Source organism: Pagrus major, chromosome 21, assembly GCF_040436345.1.
Source record: "Pagrus major chromosome 21, Pma_NU_1.0".
NCBI lineage: Eukaryota > Metazoa > Chordata > Actinopteri > Spariformes > Sparidae > Pagrus > Pagrus major.
Window position 1 is genome coordinate 13,853,586 of NC_133235.1, and position 23,984 is coordinate 13,877,569.

General features: G+C 42.3%; 1 protein-coding gene across 1 annotated transcript in view; it reads right to left on the minus strand.

Annotated features, from left to right (window-relative positions):
* Window positions 1–23,593, minus strand: part of svilb (supervillin b) — a 43,106-nt gene extending 19,513 nt beyond the window's left edge. Inside the window, exons 1-17 of the mRNA XM_073491328.1 lie at window positions 23,533–23,593; window positions 21,075–21,123; window positions 19,847–19,938; window positions 19,687–19,744; window positions 19,423–19,571; window positions 18,224–19,055; window positions 16,559–16,642; window positions 12,692–14,047; window positions 12,052–12,222; window positions 11,825–11,862; window positions 11,633–11,694; window positions 10,959–11,089; window positions 10,574–10,660; window positions 9,072–9,354; window positions 7,750–7,806; window positions 5,371–6,073; window positions 2,893–3,409 (exon numbers count right to left, since the gene is read on the minus strand). Coding sequence (XP_073347429.1) covers window positions 2,893–3,409; window positions 5,371–6,073; window positions 7,750–7,806; window positions 9,072–9,354; window positions 10,574–10,660; window positions 10,959–11,089; window positions 11,633–11,694; window positions 11,825–11,862; window positions 12,052–12,222; window positions 12,692–14,047; window positions 16,559–16,642; window positions 18,224–19,055; window positions 19,423–19,571; window positions 19,687–19,744; window positions 19,847–19,938; window positions 21,075–21,123; window positions 23,533–23,593 — 4,730 coding nt within the window. The remainder of the gene's footprint in view (window positions 1–2,892; window positions 3,410–5,370; window positions 6,074–7,749; window positions 7,807–9,071; window positions 9,355–10,573; window positions 10,661–10,958; window positions 11,090–11,632; window positions 11,695–11,824; window positions 11,863–12,051; window positions 12,223–12,691; window positions 14,048–16,558; window positions 16,643–18,223; window positions 19,056–19,422; window positions 19,572–19,686; window positions 19,745–19,846; window positions 19,939–21,074; window positions 21,124–23,532) is intronic.
* Between the last annotated feature and the right edge of the window lie 391 nt (window positions 23,594–23,984).

Here is a 23,984-nt window from a genome sequence, read left to right on the forward strand (position 1 = left end):
ACTGGAATTTAACCCTTTGTCAAACTAGCTGCAAACAGTGTTTAGTTGTAATGGGTTTTGCTCTATTGCTGCTAACACGTGCGCTAACAGGAGAAAATGTCTTCCGGATTACCATGGGAGTTTATTTTAGGCTCTAACAAAAAAATCAAAGAGAGCAAAAACTGTGCTTCATAGAGAAATTGCTTTTGTTTCAAATATGTATTATTTCCATAGAGGTCATGAAGAAAAAAAATCCTTCAAGGGTGAAAAACCAGGTCAGAGATTTCTGCTCCACAGCCAGCGAACGTGACAGTTTAAAAAGATCTATACAGCACTGATAACGGATCGCTGAGGGGTAAAAGAAAGTATGTCATCATCTCTGCAGCTTGAGTGTGGACAGGGCAGAAATTAGGGCATGAGGAGGAAACTGTTAAATCTCAGAGGATCTCTTCAGTCCACACAGGAGAAACACAATGTTGCTAAAAATTTATGTCTCACCTCCAAAAATGTAACAGGGTTTATACTGCAAGAAAGGGCAGACGGTGACTTTAGCCTTGTTCTGTCAAACACTGCAAATTTATGAAGCACTGGCTTCTCACCTAGCCTGCAAAAAATCTCTGTCAGTGTCTGATCTTTGCTGATCTCAGTTTTCACCTTTGTGGATGTAATCAAGGTTGACCTGTCCCTGCATCTTTGCTAGGCGTCAGGTTTTCAGGAGCACTTTATCCGCATGGCTTTTATTGCTTTTCTTAAGGGTGTTAATAATAGGCTATCATAAAAAAATTGCTTCTTATTTGAGATGCTGTTGTAACAGCAACAGTGAACACAGGGGATACTTGTTTACAAAAATAAGTGACTGGCTTGTCTCTCCTACATTGTCTCTCAGACCTTTAACGATAGCTTTAGTCATAAATGTCTTTTCGTGGTTTTAAAGACTGCATTACAGTAAAGTGATGACAATTTCTACACTTACCAGACTGTTCTATTTATTCTAATACTAGCTTTTTACCTGCTTAAATCTAATGACTACCAATGGTCATATCTACAATACTGTCACAATATCTATATCAAGGTATTTGGCAAAGAAATATTATTTTATCACCCAGTCCTTGCATTTATGAGGAAATTTTAGAATATTGAGATATATTTAGTGTTTTGCGATACACTTTATATATCGGCCCTAACTCAGAATGTTTGTATTTTTCGACACTTGCATATTCTTGTTCACAAATAACGCCCTTTTTGTTATGATTTATCTTCTTTCTTTATATATTCTCTATATAGAGCCTTGATGGGAGTGACAAAATGACAGAACGAAAGCGAAACAAAGAAAAGGAGTCTGTATTTAATTGTGGTTTTTACAATTTTTTTTAAAATACAGACAGACCCCTAAACAACACTAAACTAGTGTCCTTCAACATATTTCATGTCCTCCTGAAAGCTGAAAGGGTTTGATGAGGGATTGGTTACCTGGCATAGAGACGTACTGTAGTTTAAAAAACAGTACACTGTTGTGACAGGGAGTGACGAGGAAAAATGCAGCGGAGACAAATTGTGTCACATTGAGAGCAGTTCCTGTAAAAATAGCCTATACTAGCCTTTAAAGTTATGTCACTGTTATTCAGCTTTTTTTTTGCTAAATCATCCAGTTTCCTCGTGGCCTGGTTTCAAATGTTCCCAGTCCAGTACTGGTCCACAGTCCAGTCGATAGCAGAGAAAAACACTATCACAGTTAAGAACAGCATTACAATATTCAAATTTGGTCCAGTTAGACAAAATAACAGTAAACCAAATACACCTTGTGTGGTAAGGCACTTTATGAGGGATCAAGAGTGGCTGAAAAGAGAGAGCACCAGTTTAGCTTTCTATAACTTTTGCAAATGATTTCTGTGATCTTTTAATTACATTAATCAGTGTTTTTGGCAGTTAGTAGCCTCTTTTAAATAGAAAATGCGCCACATTTGCGGCCAGGTAAAGGCTGCAATTTGCTGCCTTGTCTTTGTGAAACGGAGGCGTAATATTCCTCCTTTTCAAAAAAGCCGGCACGGGGTAGGCGTAAACATGTGACGTGACGTGAAGCACGAAGTCGGGCTGCTTCTTCTCCCAGCGAAAGCCACGTCGGCTAAGCTCCTCGGCGACCTTTTCGTACAAAATGCTATCTTTCACAGTCCCCGTGATCTGGTTATTGACAATTCTCCCGGCTGTGATGTTAAGCATCTCCCGGATCTCAGCAGCTTTCCAGTTGCTCATCTTGACGTCCGCGGATGAAGTAATGAACTGACTGCTGTGATTAGCTGTTTCCTGCTTTTAAAACTCCCGGCTGTGGCTCGCACAACAGTGCACGTCTTCGACACCTCCGCCCATGTCACGCAATTGCCGGCACATTGACGCCTTGGAATGGAGGATGCAAAAAGTGTACCCTCCGAGGCGTCATATTGGCGGACCAAAACAGACCCCCAATATGATAAATGGTCTTGCATTTCTATAGCGCTTTTTTCAGTCGACTGACAGCTCAAAGCACTTTACAATACTTGCCACATTCACCCATTCACACACTGATAGCGGAGGCTGCCATGCAAGGCGCCAACTACTCATCAGGAGCAATTTGGGGTTCAGTATCTTGCTCAAGGACACTTCGACATTTACCTGAGGGGAGCCGGGATTTGAACCAGTGACCTTCCGATTACTAGACGACCCGCTCTACCTCCTGAGCTACAGCCGCCCACAATATGCTGCGCTCTGTCTAAATGCGCGGACCTAGCCGCAAAAAGGACAGCCAAATTGGCGGCTTGCTGTCCATTGTAAAAACGCCTAGTGTTAGCTCCTGGCAACTCAGCAAGCCAACCTTAATATTGGCGGCCATTGACATGACTTGTTTTAAAATTAATAAATCTATCTCTTTCTGTCACTCACCTCTCCTTGATGGACATCTGTTTAGAGGACATGCCGTCAGACAGTTGTTCTCCAGAATCTGTGGGGGACAGCAGATCTCCAGAATGGACGCTGTGCTTGCTGAAGTCCTCGCTGTGGTCCAAGGGCAGGGACTGGGACTTGATCAGCGCCTGGGGGAAAGACTGGGGTTTGGGAGGTGTCTGTGGAGGCACCTGGGGTTTGGGCTGAGTCTGGGGGGCTGTCTGTGGGTAAGGCTTTGGGAGAGGCTGGACGAATCTCTGAGGTTTTGGCTGGCTTTGTGGGGAATGAGTGAAAGGTTTGGGGTACGTTGGAGGGGGCTGGGAGTGCGGCTGGTGCTGGGTGTCCGATGAAGGTTTGGGTAGGGTTGGAGGAGGCTGCTGTGTGAAAGGTTTAGGAAGAGTTTGAGGAGGCTGGATGTTGGTTTGCCGCTGCTGTTGGCTGCTTGAAACGTGAGACACTGTCCTGGATGACACTTTAGCTATCAGTGGCCTCAGTGGTGCAGGATGATCCGGCAGGTCTGAAAGAAAAGTATACAGTATGTCATCAGGTAGATGCAGAATTTTCACAGCATATTATCAAATATTTGACACCCACAACATTGTAAGTCAAACTAATGTTTAGAATCAGCCATAACATGTTAAAATTAATCTTTTATTCAGTAAAGTTTGTAAACACTGTAAAGACACTTGGTGAAGGTCGAGGGGGAACGAAATATTAATAGTATTAATACATTTGGTGAGACTGAGCACTGGCAGCATGCGGGATCTTCTTTTCTTAAGACGGAAGTGAAACTTTCCAACAGCCCGGCATCCGAGTTATTTAGATGTGTGAATACATAATAACATAGTAAAGCAACTAATAATAATTAGTTTTTCTTCATGCAACAAAACATAATATATCCAAAGCTCAAACTGATGTTGTACATAACATTAGTGATGATAACAATGATTAATTTCACTAAGGTTTTAATGGCTCTTCACACTCATACAGTTATTTTTGACGGACTTTTCGTGCAGAAATTGGATATTATCAAGTGCAATTAGGGTTGCAACTAAATGAGTTTTCAAGATACAATAACCATATCTGAAAATATCACTGTTTCACGATATCATGGCATTACACAATTATCATAATTATTGTCAGTTACAATAAAATATTGGATTTTTTGATAGCACTAATACGATAGAATTCTATACTGTAAATAAGCAAATGTAAACAGTATGACAATCAAGTATGGGACCGTTAACATCTACTTACAGCAGGTAAAACCTACTTGAGATGATATAAAACGAGAAATGACAGGAAATGAGGGAGCTCGAAATGAAACGATGGTTCCCACTCAGACTTAACCTGGGAATGTCATGGTTCATGGTCATGTCTCAACCCCTTAACCACAGGGGACCTCCAAAATGTAAGAGTTGGATGCAGAAGAAACTTATTGTTACATGCAGGAAAGAAAAGCAATTAGTATAATAAAAATGATGTCTGTGTGCAAATCTGTATTAATCACACTATGGGGACAAAAATCTGTTCACAGTTGTAACATTTTGGGGGCAAAACACTTTTCGCCACAAGGAAAACCACAACATCTTGGGCTTAAGGCTTGCTTTTAGTTAAGGTCAGTGGAAGGATTTGACTTAGGGTCCCCAGGGAATTAGTAAATGCAAGTGCTTGTCGCCTCATGATACTATAGCATAATAGACTACACTTTAGTTAAGGTCTACCCATGCAGAACTAAATAAGACTACAGCCTGCAGACAAGGCTTTCATTGTGTCCCTGCCGTCCTCTACCTGCTTCATGTAAGTGCCAGCCAATTGTTCTGCACTCTCTCACTGAGTGCTTTCATCTTTTTGTGTGCATGCATGGGAAAAGACCACCCCGAGACACATTCTGCATTAGCACATAAAGAAACAGGTCAGGCCTATTAGACTGTAGTATGTGCACGGCCAACCCACAGGCGTAATATGGTGCAAGGGGACCACAGCCCCTTTATAGGCCATGCCAGTGAGCACACACACATCGATTTAAAAATCCTTGACGTCTGTTAGCTGACAAACAGCGTGTCAGGAAAGGGCTTCCTCTTTCTAGACAAAGGGAGCCACGAGGCAAATGCATGGAAAAATATGCTAATTAGATGCAGCTTCAGACGTCTGTCTCTCCTTCACACTGTCTCTCTCTCTCTATTGCTCTGTATCAGCCAAATCAAACACCCCCAGCTGGGACAAGTGTGTGTGCAGCCGGCAGAAAGCAATCGTGCGTGGGAGCACGCTGCATAAGACAATGAGGATAACGAGAACAGCTCCCTCACAAGACATTGCTTCCTTTTTTTTGTCACTCCCTTTTCTTTATGTCCATTTCATTTTAATTTATCCCCCCACATCCCTCCTTTAGCTCTCAGCTATTTCCACCTCTCTGTTATTCTTTCCCCCACTCCTCTCCATCTCTTTTCTGTGGAAGACATCAGAGAAGCCTCCTACCTGAGATGTCAGTCTGGCTCCGACCGCTGCTCCTCTCTTGGTTCTGTGTGGAGGAGCTGTGAGCTGCCTCTCTCAGGTAGCCTCCTCTTCCTCTTCCTCCTCCCTCTGCTCTCTGTCTACTCTCCTGGGAGTCTCTGTCTGTGGCTCTCCAGCTGGGCAGAGGCTCGGCAGAGTGCTGAGACTGGGGATGCTGCTGCCGCTGCCTGCCGTCCCGGTCCCTGTCAGGGGAGTGAGACTTTCCCTTAATGCTGCCGTCTTGGCTGTCTTCTCTGGCTCCTCCCTGCTGTCTCCCCCTAACCTCCTCTTCCTGACGCTCTCTCCTGCCCTCCTCTGCCACCTCCCCCTGCTGCCTGTGACCAGCAGAGGTGGTGGGAGGAAGAGGAGCCCCCACTCTCTCTTGGCTCTCTGGGAGGAGAGGGGAGGAGTTGAGCTCAGGCTCAGGGTGGCCAGGGTCCCCACTCTGGGTCATGGAGAAATACCTCAACGCCCTCTCCTGGTGGCTGTTTGTGCTGCTGGAAGCCTGTTGTTGGGCAGGGATGTAGGGGATGGCTGTGGACTTTCCTGGATGGACAGCGTCATTGTCGCCGCTGCTTCCTGTCGTGATTGTTACCGCAGTGACGGAGGCTTGGGAGGTGACGGCTGCAACAGAGCGGACGAGGGAGGCTGACAGGGGCTCCAGTTTGATCTCACCTCCATTTTTCAGCTGCAGGAACAGCAGGAATCATGTCAGAAAGTCGGAATGACAACAAGTGAACAACTAGAGGGATTGATACTTAGAAGGAATGGATTACATGTGTCTGAAGCAGGGAAGTAAGAGATTAATAGAGGTATGTGTGGGTATTACGGAAGGTATTATCAATGAATAGTTAGATGGATGGAAGAATAAAGGTGGGCGACAAAAATGTTGAGAACGAATGGATGGATGAGGGGAAGGACGGCAGCAATCAAAGCAAATTAGGGAAAACATTTCAGGTTTGCTCATGAAGCTACAGCAACTCTCTGTCATTTACAAAATGGCAGCAGGAAGCACAGACAGTAACACAACTCAATCATAAACCTGCCAGACAAAAACATTTAACCTCACTTTTAGCATTTTCCATCTGACATTCATAGTCATCTAAGGTATGTCATTCATAAACTATTTCAACACCAAAATGGCTTTAATCTAGCCTGGATCTGGTGCAGTAACATTTCCATTTTATTTGTGTTCATATTTGCTTGTTAACAAATTTGATTTATATCATGCATGGAAATGTCTGTGGTGTCCTTAAGAGTAAATTCTGGTATATTTCAACCAGTCTCATTTCCCATAAATGCTGGCATTGTGACTTTATGGGTCATGCTAAATTGCATGACGAGTAAAGTGAATAAAACGGTTGATTCTGCCTGTCTTATCCACTTTGTTTTTAACTTGAGGTCCACTTTGTCCAGGACTAAAATTCCCTTGATAGTTAGCCCCACTAGTTCATCAGATTGACACAAGTGAATAAAGGCTAATCAAGTGATGTTCTTTAAACTTTTCGTACTGCTGCATTCACTTGCTGCATGCCCATGCCTTAAAGAAGGTCTCTGAACGAAATCTTGCAAGATTAAACAGATGTTTGCATAGATTTGAGTGCGTGGATGCTTTTTTCCATTCAGACAATATTTGGTCACAATTAAAATGATGAAATAGTGCTGTGATCTTACAGAAAAATAAAGAAATCGGAATCTTTATCAGAGCATTAATGATGGCCCTGGAAATATCAAAAAAGTTCAGAAAATAACCTTACACACCTGTACTATAGCCTTAAAGGCCGGAAAAACACAATATTAAAACTGCATCGCTATTAGCATCAATAATAGGACACTGTATACTGACATGTGAGCCATCTCTTCTTTCAACAATACTAGCAGAGATGCTTAAACTTCAGACTACTGTCAATTGAGTTTGGTTGCAGTTAAAGGTCTATACTGACCCTCACACATTTCTGCACACAGTCAGTATCAAGGCCAGATCCAACCATATACTTATTCCCTTGCATTTCCTTTTTGCTAGTTTATTCAGGTTGGGAGGAAGCCTGAATAAACTAGCATGCAGCATTTGCATTCAAGTAATCCCATGCTTGTTATGCAAGGAGCAAGCATGTCACTGAAGCTGCTTACATCCAAAAATGAGGAGCCATGAAAGACAAACAAGGCACCTTAAACATCTACCACTTAGGCAAACTCATTTCAAACTTTAAAGTACACACTGGGCTGCATTTATGAACAACATTAAGCTCAGAAACTGCCATATCAATACAACACAGGTCACTAGCTGGACCGATCATATCAATCAATAACGGGATCATTCAATGCGACTAATCAGAAGCTCCGTACAGGCAGCAGAGGTCTCACGTGTTCTCCCTGATTGGCCTCTAAGTCACCGTTACACACCGCAGAGGGCTCCGCTTCCTGTGTGGACACCAGTGATTGACTATGACTCACAGATGAGAGTATGCTGCAGGTGATGTCAACCTGTTACGAAGCACATGATACTGTGTTTCTTGGGACAACATGTTTGGGTTACAGTGAACATAGAGTACAAAGTAATATCAGTTATTTCTGTACTGTACTTGACCTGTGCTTAATTGTCTGTGTAGGGAATTATAGGATATGGAATTACCTCAGAAGATATTATATCTATGTAATTTGGTGACATGTCAGGTGATTTTCTTGGCAACAAATATGGAAAAGTATCACATCAAGAACGTCATCATTAGCAACAAAATGAGAACGAAGGGTCACAAATATACTCCATCATGCACTCTGGCTGTGGACTACTGTTTATCAACTGACAAAATGGTTTCCCTAAAGACAGTATTTCAGAGTTTCCACATGTGAATTGTTGGTGATTTGTGACATCTAGAGGCGACTGTATAAAAAAGCAGAAGCAGAATAAACTCTATGACCCTTGTTCATTTTGTTGTATCTCAGAGTCATCCAGCTGCAAAGAAAACCATGTAATTTATCCATCACGCATCAATGGAAACTCGTGCACTGCAAAACACTCACTGGAGTGTAAGTGACCTGGAAATGAGTCGTCTGTTGCTTCAGGCCTGTTTACTGTATGAAGATCTTGCATGCAAATTATTTCAATTAATTTAAGGTGTCGTTTGCACATCTGTTCTACTGGGCTAATCTGATACTCTACACCACTTTTGGTATGATATTGTGCTAATTAATTTGTAAGTGTTTCACACAGGTGCTCATTACTGTGACTTTATACTCTCTTTAAAATGTTGTCATATTTATTATTTTGTGGCAGTATGTAGGATGGTGTCATCAAAGTTGTTTGGGGTAAGAATACATAGAAAATTGAGTCTCATGTCAAATTGTGAAATGAAGCTGCAGTCCTTTATCATTGTGGACTCTGATTCTATGGAACCATGGACTACCACGTTACCTATTCAAATGTGTAAAATAATGGAGAAAATGTGTCCTTTTCCTCCTTTTTTTTAACATTTAAGAATGTTTCTGTTCTAAAATAGGTTGCAATTTTGTGATATATACAGTAAAAAGACCAGTGGCATATTGTGCTTCAAAATGTTGCTCAGAGGTGTAGAAGAAATGTATTAGAAGAAGTAAGAACTTCATTGATCTTGAACGCATCTTGAAAGTCACATTTTTTTTAAATGAAAAAGCAACTGTTTTAATACGAGAAGTAAAACCTTTTTTACCTGCTCCACCTCTCCCTGGGTAATAGGTTGAGTCTGAAACCGAGCGTTGGCCCTGCGCTGGCGGGTGTCTCCTCGCCCCCCCTCGGCGGTCTTGCCTGTAGTATGAGAGAGGCGGTTGAAGAGGGCCATCTTCTCACTCAAGCTGAGGGTGGACAGGTCAGGCTCGTCGGAGAAAGGGTCCTGGCCATCTCCTTCCACACCAGCACTGGGAGCTTGAGCTGGTTTCTGGGTCTCCCTCTCCTGATCCTGGACTCCTAAGCTTGGCTGGGAGGAGGCCTGGATGCTGGGTAGAGACAGAGGGATGTCAGCGCGTGAGAAATGGGTTTAAGTCTTCTAAGAGCCATTTGACTTAAAATAAAAGCACATCCTGTGGACTGGAAAGTGTTTATATATGTGCATTAAAAATCATTGTTCAACTATTAAAACAGGCATTATCACCATCTCTGAATCAGGGCGGCAGAAATATGAGATTGAAGTATCTAAGATTTTAAATATGGGGTTTCAAGGCTGTAAAAGAGAATACGGTGTCTAAAATTAAACAAGAGACTGCCAAGAAAACACAACATCCAGTTGCCTTTGATCAACTGTAATACTTTTAGATATCCTATGATAAAATGACTGTCTTTTCAGACAAAAACTGAGTATTTTTTAAATGAAAGTTTTAAATGAAATAACTGTAACCTGCCTCTCCTCAAACAAAACACCTAACTTTTCATAAGGAAAATGTATTATACATGCAGTCTTAAGGTATCACAAGTTATTGTCCTCCTCTGCTTAATCTCAAAGAGCTGAAAATGCATGTAAATACCAGCAAGCAGGTAAACAACTGTGACAACTGTGTCAGATTATAGACACAGCAACAGAGACATAAGTAGATCAGCACACATATGCCAGATAATCATATAATGCACTCGGATGTTTGAAGGGGATGTGGCGATCTCTCAGCAGTGTGCTAAGTTAAACCACGGTCGGTAAACAGACTGCAGGACACGTGAACTCAGACATGCAGAGGGCTTTAACTGGCTCAACCTCTGACCTTTCCATGAGATATGTAACTGACATTTGTGACCTGCATGTGAGGAACACTGCAAGAGGGAATGCTTGGAAACTGGACATGGAACGTAATGAATGAGTTATTGTGTAAACGCTGACTTCCTTCCCCTATATGGTGCACACAGCTAAGAAGCAGCACATGAGGGGGCAGAAATAACAAGGTAAGATGAGCTGGAGGACCAGGACAGCTCTGCAACCAGGAGAGGGAGATGGAGAGTTAAATATCTCCATAGTTATTTCTAAACCCACTGAGGTCTATTTACCATAAAGATTCCATTGAAGTGACATCTTGAAAATCATTTAACTTGGATGGTTTTCATGTGATAAAGTCATTCAATGGGTTAAATATATAACCACAACCACATATATACTACAGGAGTACAATGAGCATTATTAACACACATGCAGATGCAAAGCACATGTAAGTTAGCAGACAGGCTGAGCTGTACCTGATGCTGGTGCTGACTACAATGGGGCTGGGGTCACTAGTTACATTAGTGTAGATGCCCAGAGTTTGTGATGATGTAGTAGGATCACTTAGAAGTGGAGAAAAGGGAATATTGATGTAAAAAATCATGTGAAATACAGATAATGCAAGGCAAAGAAATCACCAAGGAGGAGAGGACACAAGTTAACAAGAAATACATGGAAGTTGACAGAGGTGTGTGAAGATGAAGCAAAGGGGAGATAGAAGGAAAGGATAGAGGGGGAACAGGCAAAAGAATAAAAATAAAGAGGAGGAAAGGGAAACAAAGAAAAAGACAGGCCAATAGTGTATTCTCATCAAACTCTATGATGTAAAATACAGCTACACAAGCAAAATCGCAGCTCTACCTTGACGCGTTGACCACCTCCCTGTTGGTGACGGGCTGTGTGTGTGAGCGATCCTGAACTCTTCTTAGACGTCTTTCTACCGCAGCGTTTCTAGAGCGCGGTTTAGGAACATCTGATGTCCTTTCCAGCTCCTGGAAGAATATGTCACCAAAATATTAGCAATTTGATTTGAAAGACAAAAATATCTAGTGGAATGTCCACGGACACCTATAACAAAGATCCAGCCTTTGGTTCTGAGGTAATGGGTTTAAAACATTATTCATTCAAAAAAATTTGAGCCTGACCAATACTTGATTTGTTTATACAAAAAATAGCGAGTAAAACATTCCGATATATTGGCCTATATGCACACATTTTTTGCAGATGATCACTCAAACACTTGTGACAAAGATATGTAAAAGAGGCAAGATAATTAACAGTTTATCAACAAACTATATTGTTTAAAATTACATCAGTGCACTGAAACAGTGAACTTCACTGGGAATTTAACTATTTCAAGTAACCAAAGCATCTTTTTCTGCGTTATGATCTCTAAAACAGAAAGTTTTCACTATGATACTGATATACAGTATCTGTGATAGGCCAATATTGGCCAATTATACAATAATTTAAAAAGTACACAGTAGTAATCATATGTCCGTATGATTAAAGTGTACATAAAATAGAAAGTGTACCCTGAAGAGAGACCTCTTGGCAGCCACACTCATCTTGGCTCTGTCATCCAATTTTTCTTCATCTAATGAAAAAAGATTTGTGTTACATGGTATTACCTGTATTTAAACTTCTGGAAATTACTAAAATGTAATTAAAATAAATCAAATAATTTTACTTAGATATTGTGCAAAAATGGAACAAACTGAATTTACCTTCAGGCTCCTGTAACTGTGATGGACTCAGACGAGACCTGCAAAAAACACATCAAGCATCTGCATTTAGACGATATTTTTCAATTTAACAAATCCACTGGACATTATCATTATCTGAATGCCAACTTCGAACCATGCTCTGACATCCAATTTACTGTACTATTCTTTGTAAATAAAATGATTCTGAAGAGCTCCTGCAGATCAATACAGAAAGCCCCCCCCTGTACCTATCTGACTCCAGCCGCTCTGCAGAGGTGATGGGCTGAGTCCTAAACCTCTCCGACATGCGACTGTCTCCTGGAGTGATGTAGCGACGAGGCCTCCGGGCACTCCTGTCCCGATCACTGCTGGTAGCCGGATCTACCTCCATTGCTGACATATCTACTTTAGTAGTCTCACTTTTTGTGTTGTATAGATTTAGAAAGATTGACGAGGACAACAAAGAGGAAAAATAGAAGTAAGAAAACTATTATGTTGGCTGGTTTTGATGTTGTTTTAGTAGATTACCAGTTTACCAGAAACTGCACTCAAGTTAGAAGAACACACTGATATTGGCACACACTCTGAGCATAACTGCAACCCAACAGTGAAGAGCCATTACTCAATGTTATCATGCAGCAGCAGACAAATTCCAAAGGGTAACTTGCAAGAACTGATTCTAACTTGCACAAGTAAGTTAAGCTCTTCAATAAACACAATAATAGTAGATACCATAGCACTATGACTCACCACATTTCATGCCACAGAATTACTTTCTATCAGTATTATTTTCTTGGATGATTGGATTATTTATTTGCAACAGCTTACTAACACAGAGTGAGACAGTTATTTAGCAATGCAACATAGAGCCCATGCCAGTGGACCTACAGCTCAGGTTTCCGGTTGGCATTTTCCAGATATGAGTGTCGTAGCTGTGCTACTGACACCCTGGTGTCCAGGGTGCCCATCTCCCCATTAGCCACCCCTGATGGAGGAGCGGCCCTCAGTGTCTCTCTGCTGGCTGCTGCCCTCTCCATGCGATACATGGCAGAATGCTGGCTGAGACCTATATCTGACTTGGAGCGGGTTCGTATCTTGGGTTTGGGCCCTCCGCTTATCTCCATGCTTCTCTGTTTTGCTTGAGGCAAAGAGGAGCCCTTGTGGAGGTAGACGGCTGAGTCAAACCTCTGGGGCGCTAATGGATCGTGTACCTGCTGCTGTCTCTGAGACTCAAAGTCTTCCTCTTGTTGGGGCTCTTGTTGTTTTCTCTGGGAGGCTTGCTGCTGACTTGGAAGCGCTTGCCTTTGGGGTTCATACTCCTGCTGTCTTTGAGACTGTTGTGGTCTGAGAGGCTCTTGTGGCTGTCTTGAGTGGTCATTTGGATGGTGCCTTTGAGGATCTTGCTGTTGGATTTGAGCATCATGTTGACTCTTTATGGGTTCATACTGTTGTTGCCTTGGAGGCTCTTGCTGCAGAATTTGGGGCTCTTGATGGTACACAGCTTCAGAGGGCTGATGCTGTCTGGGCTGCATGTTAACAGAAGTATGGGGAGGCTGCAAAGATCTAAATACTCTCTCCTCATGGCTGTCATGGCTAGAGAGATGCTCTCTCCTTCTTTCTCTGATCCTCTCAACATTTCTCTCCCTTCCCCTCTCCCTTGGTCTCTCTCGATCCCAGTCTTCCTCACCTCGACCCCTCCTCCTCCATTCTGGGCTGTAGCTCTGCCAGTCCATGTCTTCATGCCGGCCCCTATGAATATCATCCACACTCCTTTCTCTCCGGCGGATCTCTGAGGGCAAAACAGCTTTCCTGCTCTTAAGCAGGCCCTCTGTCTGGGGCTCTTCTTTTAGGGCCTGCCTGGCCTCCAATCTTGCCTCCCTGTGGGAGGCATAGATTTGGTCGGCACTCACTCTCCTGCGTGGTTGTACCTCAGGAGGTCCAGGAAGTTTGGCAGTGGCAACTGGGGCAGGGATGGCTAAATAGGGCTGAGATTCCACAGCAGGGCCAGAGTACTGGTACTCAGGAGCAGAGGGAGGCTGGGCTGTTTGACCTTGGGCAGGATGGTGACCTGGGCTGGGCTGAGGCTGGGGAACAGTCCTTTGCTGGCTGGGTTCTGATTGCTGTGGCGTATACTGAGCAGTGTTCCCCTGCGTACGGTGTCTGTTAGCCTGGTGTCTGTCTGGACTCCAGTCAGGAGGCCTCTGGACAGTTTCATCCCTGGACAATCGTTCCTTTACTCTGATTCTTGGGGAAAGGAATGGATAAAGGGACACTGTGATTCCAGTTCAATTAAAAAGCTCAGGCACTCTCTAAGCTCCAAACTCAACTCAATCAAGATGTGATAAAAAGGGGCATATACCAAGCTTTTCTTTCTCCATGGGCCACAAAAGCTGGTAAATGATAAAATAAACCAGCCACAATTTTACTCTCCGACAAGAAGAGTTGAGTGGTGTATACTGTAAAAAATGATCGCCTACTTAAACCAGTATGGCAGACAAACCTAACATCTTAAGTTCAAAACTAAAATTACTTAATTTCAATTTTGCACAAATTTAATTCAGTTCTATTCAAATTTTATTCTGGCATATCGCAAATCATGCCCCAAGTGCACATTGTGAAACATATTGCACAATGGTTTATGACATGAGACTATCATGGGTCCACCTTGAGCTCCCAAATCCTGCTCTAGAATTGCAACAAGGTCAAGTAGCAGCATGTTCTGGGTTTAAATTTGAGTCTTATTTCACACAACTCTCTCTCTCTCTCTCTCTCTCTCTCTCTCTCTCTCTCTCTCTCATGTCTGCGTGCCAAAAAAGTAAGCCAAACTATTTTCATCTACAACCTTCTGACCCCTGGTAGCCAAAGGTTGCTCTAATCTCATTCAAGACCACTAAGCCAGACATAATTGATGGGCCTCTACTTTATCTGACATGGCATGAAGGACTTACACAGTGCTCGTGCTACAGTACATGGTTACACACTAATACTAGCCAGCATAAGCAGCTGATAAGGCCACAAAGGCAGTCTCTGCCAGTGGCAACAACTGGACTTTTATACTTCCTAAAAAGTGATCAGAATGTCCTTTTTGAGTCACAAACAAGTGGACAGAAAAGGAGCGAGTTGTTTTTTCTTTCTTTAGAAAAACTGTATCACTTATTTTTGCAAATGCAGTATTAAAGACATGCCATTGTTTATCAATCAAGCTTAGTAGCTCTAGTAACAATCTTATCTGACCAAGCTGGCCATACCTCTATGAATTTCACCTGTTGATAAAGCCCAAAAGCTGACTATGGGCCTTCATCCTTCCACAGGCTATCAGCAAGCCAGCTATGTCTATGAATCTGGGCCACAGTCCGCTCCAGAAATACATGAATACCCAAGGACCTGAAACCTGAATGGATAACCCTCCAGGATCACTCAGATAAAATCAAAGACTTCTGTTAATCTGTTTCTCCCTAGAATCCTTTCAGCATGAAACCACATCAAAACATAGATGCAAGATCTTAGGAGAAATGCATGGCTGATCCTATGACACTGTCAACGTCACAGGGAGCAAGACTCAGATGTAATTTCATAGGGGTTAACAGGCCAAAATCTGAGGAGGGGGGATGTTAGTACAGCCTCAGCTGACAAGTGCTGAGTCAGTCTGCGACTTAGTGACTTCTGGGTCAGGGAATCAAGCTGACTAATGTTGTCACTCCATCAACTCTGGTTCACTACCACCACTCAGCTGCTCATGAAACCCAGACCACACACAGCCACACTAATTTTACAAGGATGTAGATGGAGGGGATGGTATTGTGCTGATAATAAAATGTTAAGTTTTAAAGAGTTGTGGGATGTTTATAGTGTGAGATTGAAGAGTTGTGACACGAACTGGGTCAAGTACCCCTGTTTCCCGGAACTGCTCTTGGTCTTTCAAGGGCAAAATATTAACAGAGACTGTTTTGTGAGATTTTGGCTCAATAAATCATAGATAATACCATGTTTTAAGAGAACACAAAGGGCAATTAGTGTCTGAGGCCTAATATATAATGAAACAAGAGTTTAAGGAAGGAACTTATCTGATTACACTCAGGCTGGGCCTTAGTTTGCTTTTTTGGCAGAGATGGTTTGATAAGATTATAGTATAATGAGCATATTCGAAAGTCGTAATCACAAAAAAACTTCTTCAGAAAAAATATGAAAATTAGTGCATGTATTCAGTAAGTCTTTTGAGGAATAAAGTTAAGTTGAAAGACTAAGTTAGGGATGAAAGTTTGTCAGTTGAAACACTTGTTAAACAGGAGATCACGACACCAGTTATTAAGAAAAGTATTACTGAATGAGGTATGATTTTGTACTATTATAAAGTATTTCTACTGGAACGAATTAGCTCCATGTCCACCGAGGACGTGTTTTTAATGTGCTGGCTTAATATCTGGTAACTTTCCTATTTTAAAAAAAAGGTGTTCCCAGCAGTATTATTGCAGGATGTCTGCAGATTTCAATATGTTTACAACTTTGTAAGACCTATAAAAATGCTCTGAAGACTTTTAAAGCATCTTTCATAATTTTGAATATCGTGTGTAAGAGGAATAAATGCAAGAAAAATAAAATTCCTGCATGGTTCCCAGTTATTACATGAAAATATTGTAGAATGAATCAACATTTCCTTGAATATAAAGAGCAAGCTGCCAGCTTTAACACATGTACCCGGTGGACTACAGGGCATTGTGAGGGCTTCACACTGATGGCATTCTGAGCAGACAGTACCTTGAAGGCCAGCTGCAGTCTGTCTGAGTGTCACTCTCTGAGTCTGTGTTGAGAGACCAGTCGCTCTTTGACAGGGCGGCCAGGCTACAGGATGATGCGGTGACAGTGTCAAACCCTGAGGGAAACTTCTGATCATTCTTTTAAAGATCAGAGCAAAGTGAGCTGCACCGATCAGCTGAACCATAATCAGGAATAAAATATGTTGCAGATGTTGAGCAGTTTGAGGATCAGTTTAAAATGTGCTGTGCTGTGTATGTGTTGGGCAGATGTTCATTAAAGATTTGTCATTAAAGTGTAGCTATTTTCAATGCTTGCAAAAATCTTTTTTGCTAGTGTCACTTTTTTATTATTCACAGGTCTACGGACACAGAACATTGTGTAAATTATCTCTGCTTCAATGTCATCAAGTCAAAATCTATCTGATTCTTTACTTGACAAACATTTACAATTATCATTCCTTTGGTGGTAGCATATTCAAGTTTATAATAGATTGTGATATAAACTCTTTGCTAATGAACCAAGCTGCTGGTGAATCAGTGTTACCTCTTGGGCAAGCACGGAAATCATATCCCCTCCAAAATCCAACTCTGCAATTTACCCTGATGCCCTACAACCTTTCCTTGATGAGCTCCCCAGAGCGTTTCTATGCGAAACTGGAGCAAGGCAAGCGTAACAGAGCTGGACCCACAGTCTAGAAAGATCCTAATACTGGCGTGGTGCAGCAGGCTAGCTAGCTCTGCAGCAAAGACAAGGCAGTCCAAACTAACAACTTCATGAGATTTTTCCTTACTTCTGCAGAAACCAAATTCAGTTTACAGTATTGCTATAAATAATTTTCATAAATGTTGTAATGATCAAAAACATGTGTAGAATGCTCCTGAAGTTTTAAGGAGATGGTGTATATATTTTCAAAAAAACAGGGTTTTTTTTAACTCTCTTGGACTACATATAGTCTAACGTACATTGTAAACACAACATCAGACTTTTTGTGAGCAGATAGAACTACCCAGTGAGGAATTTAATTGCTTATAATAATGATCTACATGGTTTAAGACCTTTTGTAATGCTCAAATGACTAAAGTATCTCCATAGAGTATGAACAGGAGTCTTTTTCAGTGTGCTGACATAGACATGTCTGGGAATACACATTAAAAACTTCAAAGGTGTATTTTTATCAGGTATGCAAGTTAGACTTGCAGTGCAGAACTTTTGTCTCCCCCTCTGGCAGTGAGAGCAATTACACAAACACTGTCGAGCTGATGACGCCATAGGCTCCACCATATTCGTATTTGCTCGCTATGGTTCCTCCCCCCTTCAGCTCTGGCAAACCAATAGTTGCTGGCTTACATAAAATGCATTACTATCTGTGTATAAGTGCGGGAAAGTCACCACAGACTTCAGATTTAAAAGCTATACATATTGCAAAATACAGAGAGATATATCTAGTGGCGACAGGCTAAATCAGCATTGTTTAAACTCATTTGGCAATGGCTTGAATGTAACGGACGCTCATTTATATCAAAAACTTCTGCAATACAGGTTGAATTTGAATTTGTTGTATTATTTTAGTACAATCAGGTCTTCAGTAAGAGCTATCCACTATATCTTGTCTTGAGTCTTGTCTTGCAGTTTTCATGTATTTTCTGTGGGCTTTTATAAACTCACCCCTGCCTGTTGAGGATGCTCTGGGCCTGCTGCTCGATGAATAAATCCCCAGGTGAGATGCCGTAGCGTGTGGAGGGCAGTGAGGCCCGGCGGGCGGTGCGAGGGGAGCTGGGCACCGCTGCGATGCTGTAATCCCTGGTGGAGGCGGGGCTTGGCTCCTGGTGGGTGTCGTCCTGGTGGTGGTGCTGCTGCTGCTGCTGTTGTTGGGACTGGGATGGATGCTGCTCTTGAGTTCTGGTTCTAGATGTGATTGAGCGCTCTTGAGCCCCACCACGCCGGTAGTTCTCCATGTTCATCACCCTTTCCTGCTCCGAGAATCCTCTCGGCCTTTCTTGAGTGGGGGCTTGGTTTGAGTGGGCGGGGCTGGAAGTGGAAACAGCAGCAGGGTCGGGGTGAGTCCTCATATAAACTCTGCCCACACCAGAGCGGTATGGCACCCTGGCCCCCCTTCCTGGTTCCTCAGCTTGCTGACTGTCTCTGTCTCGCCTGGCAGCCATGTGTCGGTCAGAGATGTCTGTATCACGCCGCGAACGGTAGCGTGGTGTGTAATCGATGTCCGCCTCCTGATCAAGGAGGATGCCATAGCGCTCTGACAGCTGGCGCCGACGCTCGGCTTTGTAGCGGGCGATGCGTTCAGCCTTGGAGCTGAGGCTGGTGGTGTCTGTGGGGCCAGATGTGGGCGTAGAGGCGGTGGATAACGTTACTGGGTCAACATACACCACCACTGGCTCTGGACGACTGCTGCCAATGCTGCTTTTGACCTGCGGGGATCTGTCGTGAGATGACACCTGCTTCTGGGGTGCCTCCAGCTCCTCTCGACTGTAGCGCCTCACTGTGGTGAATAGTGGAAATACTTAATTACTTATCAGCAATATTCCTTGAGAAGCAAGAATTATGCTGCATTCATGTCACACAGAGCTTATTGTAAAACCAGTTTGTGACTTCTAAATACTATTCATGCCAACGTCCAAGTCACAGGTACAACTGAAAGCTCATGAATTGTATACTGGACTTGCTGTACAATAGTTATTTAGTATCTATTTAGTTTAAATAGATGCCTCATGTCATGCAACATGCAACAACCGTAATTTATATTAAATACTGAATGGCAGCTCTTTTTCAAATATGGTTGTCAATGTCAATTTAAGCCCATGAAAGGCAGCATGATATATCTTTGCGGTGCATCATGCCATGCTTACCCATCACACAAGGCTCACAGGGATCAGAGGCGCGGGTGTACCGCGGAGGATCCTCCTCCAGCATTCTGTTGGCTACCAAACCACCGGGCACCAGCGCAGGTGGAGCATCACTTTCAATCCCCTCCAGACGCCGGGCTATCCTCTCCTTTCTGTCAGAGACAGAAGGCAGAGCATATGGTGAGCATCTATTAAATCAAGTTAGTCTTTATGTAAACATTTAGGCATGTTTATGTGAAAATATAGTATAGAGAGTCCTGAAGATACCTGTTCATTCCCAAATCCTTTGTGACAGCTCCCTCAAAGTATTTCTTCAACTCTGACACTGAATATTAGAACAGAAAATATACATTTAGAACAAATGTCATAACTAACAACCTATGTGTTATATTCTGACTTATTATGTGTGTTTGGAACCAATGCACACCTTTGGGAAGGGCAGACAGAAGTTTGGCATCTGTGTCTGAAACACTCTTGACCAAGGTGGTCTTGCCACTTAAGGAGAAGTCACTCTGAAAACTGAATGAGAAGACAGAGTCACAAACCTGAATTCCTAATAAATACAAAATATTTGATTAAAGCAGTTGGTCAGAATGGCTGGTGGAATGGTAGTGTAGTGTAATAGTGTTCTTCAACTCATTCAGATTACCCAAAACATGGACAATAAATTGTGCCTAGTTTCCTAATTCAGCTGTCCTTACAGCGCTCAATTGCCTTGACTTAAAGAGGTGATGGCAGGTAAAGGTGAAACTCAGCTGGAGTCACTTCCAACAGGATCCAGCTTAAGAACTAGGTCATCAAGTCTTGACTCTCCTCCAAATGGAAACAGACAATCAAGGTCGTCTTCTTAATGCCTTTATATGTCACAATCAACACATCACACAAGCTAGGATAAATAAACTCACCTTCTCTCTTCTCTTTCCTCTTTAATTTGTTATTGTTGAAATAGCTGTCAATTTAGATTTTTTCTTTTATCCTCAATTCTTTGAAGATTAATTAGGCGCACATAAAAAGCTCTTGGAACAGTTTAGGGCAGAGTCAACCATCAGTATTTTTTATTTTAACATATTTTTCTAATATCTTTCCAGACAACACTGTCCACCACATCTCATAGCTCAGAGTAGACCTCTGCATGTAAAAAACAAATTAGGAGACAATACAGAGGAGCTGCTGATCATGTTACTTTTATACTTTAAAATGTCAGATTTTCACAATCTAATCTTTATTTTTTTGGTCTGGATACCTGTTACATTGGTGAATTTTGACTTACATTTACTGTAGGAATGAAGGTAATTTGCTTACTATGCTAAAGCTCTAATGCTTAACCACCAGCAGAAACACTTTAAACTAATGCAAAAAGGGGGCTTTGTGCAAAGTGCCCCTGAAGGGGGTATTATTGCTCTAATGCCATGTGAACAAAAAAGTGTCTTAGGATAAGCTGTTCCAGGCATCTCCAGCTTTTAATGCTTACTGCACATGATAAGCTAATGCACTCGACTGTTGTAAACCTATATCCTTACATATCCCTAACTTGATGACTGAACACAAATGAGATAGTTATAAATGCTCTTAGAGAATAGAACAAGTCATTTCTGTAGCTCCAGTTTTTGCCCTTTAATCATTCAAGTGTGGTGACTGTAAACAGAAAAACTCACCTTAAGGTGTCTGTTGGCAACGAGGTTGAGCTGGAGAGTTTGGTGGGAGCTTTAGAGCTAATTCCTAAAACAGACACAAGAGAAAATTTCAATAAAAAGGAAATTGCACTTCACCTTCTCCACCTTTCAGTTCAATAGTCAGTGTGTCTGTGTTGACACTGCTGTACTGTAAAAAAAAAAAAAAGAAAAAAAAAAGCTAACTGCTATGGAAACAGCTGATTATAGTAAAGCTGTTAAGACAAAATTCACAAGGGTATGATAGATGGGAAGAGTAAAAAAAACAAAACATGGTCCCTTAATTTTATCCAGACCCTTTCTCCAGCAAAAACAAAACTGGCTAAATTTTTGCTACACCATAACGGAATGCAATCCCACATTGGGGCTGCAACTAATCATTATTTTCATTGTCGATTAATCTGTCGCTTATTTTCTTGAGTAATCAATAAGTTGTTAGGGCTATAAAATGGTGAAAAAACTGCTTAGGCCAACGATGACGTCCTCAAATCTCTTGTTTTGTCCACAACCAAAAGAAATTCAGTTTCTAGCTATAAAGGGGTAAAAAAAAAATCTGCAAATATTCAAATTGAAGAAGCTAGAATCAGAAACCAGTGTTTTGGTGTCAGGTGAGCTTTAAAACTCACGGATGTCAACCCGAACTGGACTTCTTGAATCTCATTTCATTGTCTTTTTTTAAGAACCATGTCCTCACTGATTCAACCCTTTACGTTTCTCTAGTTTGATTTGACATGGTCAGGAAGCCACTAAAGGGTTGCTGGTTTGATTTTTCTACTCAGGCTTCCCATGAATAATGTCTATACTCTTATGACACTGCATAGTATCCACAAAGCAGCAGGTGTTTCACAGACCACAACAAACTTCAGCCATCACAAATCTCATTCAAGGATAAGAAGTCATACTTGGAACATGTTTCAAAAAATCTTTTGTAACCCATTGAAAGCATTGCCACTGTAAGAAAAAACTGGTATATATGCAACTGAAAACTGAAAAGTCACTTTTTGTTCTCTCAGAGTAAACACCAACAATCTGCTGTTCCAGTTCCAGCCTCATGAGTCACTTGTCAAAGACAGTTACTCAGAAAGTTCACATCCAGTTCCCAACTGATAGCTGACCCTCTCGCTCTCACGTCACAGCAACAGCAGCCTGTTGTAAAGTTGTAGCCCAGTATAGGAGACAGATCGTGTGACTGCTCCAGACGCCTCGAGAACACCTCCAGCTTATTTTGGCCTCCAAAGACAGTGTGGCAATACAGCAAGGAATGTTTGGCAGGACAGAAAGTAAGGAAGTGAAAGGTGTGGTGGTAGAGGCAGATGCCTCCATAGCGTATTAAAGAGATTCTCAGTGTTTTTTGTGAAGTGCATCAGTGAAATTCAAGCACTCAAAAGTGACATGTTTTAATCTAAAGCAAAACACAAGTCAGAATTAGACATAAGCATGACCAGAAATCTTTCCTGGAAATCTTCATTTTATGATTATTTTCCTGTAAATGCAATTGTGACAGCTCCCTCAAGCACAGGTTTTTGCTTGGGATGTAAAGCACTGAAGAGATGAAGAATGGCTGTAGCAACTTCGGCGCGCTATTTTCATTCTCCAAACCCATAAATGTCATAACCTCTAAAGCATGACTTCATCACAAATCCACAAACACTGAAGATCTTGGACGCCTGTGGGAATCTTGCGTAGGTGTGTGTACATGTATCAGTTTATCTGTCTGGAAAGCCCCTTGCACACAAGTCAGTCATCCTTGGAAATGCCTGCAGGTTGTCAACAAAACAAGCAGCACAAGGCTCAAGGATGGCAGTGCCAGAGAGCAGCTTAGGCTGCTGACGGTCCCAAAGTGAGCGTGGTGAGGAGAGGGTTTTCTATAAATATTCAGAGGTGCAAAATAGACTCCCTGAGTGAAATGGGCCTTCGCTTGCACACAATCTGTTTGGAAAGTCTGCTGGTTCAACATGAAGAGGTTCCATCTCAGCAGGCAATGATAGAGTGCATTACCAAAGGAAGGAAAAAACAGCGTTCACCTGTTGAATATACAGCAGTAAAAATTATCTTTTAGTACTCAAACTTACTCGCCATTCCTTCAAAACTGATGATGCTAACAATCGTGCTAATGGTAAAAGATAAACCCTCTGTTCCTATTCATAATATCCCAAAATCCTTAAACGCATTAGACAGAGATGAGTAGCTCTTACACACATCATGAATCCCTGATTCATCTGATCCAACCAAACAAAGGAGATAACCAGGTAACTTCTACGCCTCTTAGTCCGTTCCATCAAGCCAGACTTTTCTATCTACAGTATCAGTGACAGCCACCAAGTTTGTCTCAGTAAAGAGCTAAATGGCATTAGCCGAATCCCCCTCGCAAGCTATAGAGTTAAGGTGGGTTAAGAAAGTCATCCTATAGCCTGTCCGAGCCCTCCCCTTTCAAAGGCCTTACCTTGGCTACAGGGCTCCACATGGTCCACATGGTAACTAGAGATCCATGGGTTTCGAAACATGTTTAAGAAGAAGAACAGAAGGATGCCCCGTTGCTATGACTCCCCTCCGGTCACAGCGGTGGTGGACAGCAAGAGTGGCAGCGGTGGAGGCGAGGGCTGCTACCGGCAAGCGGACAGGCAGGGATGGAGGTGGCAACGCGACCACACACACACATGGATGAGCACACAGCAGACTGACTGCAAGCTACAGCCAACACAGACTGGCTGTCATACAGTGTGTGTGTGTGTGTGTGTTGGTGTACATGTCAGTGTGTGTGTATGTGCACGCAAGGCAGCTGAAAGAGAGAGAGAGACAGCACAGCAGGGTGCTAAAGCAGCTCAGAGCCCTAATCAGATTACAGGCAGAAATTAGCCTTGATGATAAAAACTCTGGAACAGGATTGGAGGAGGG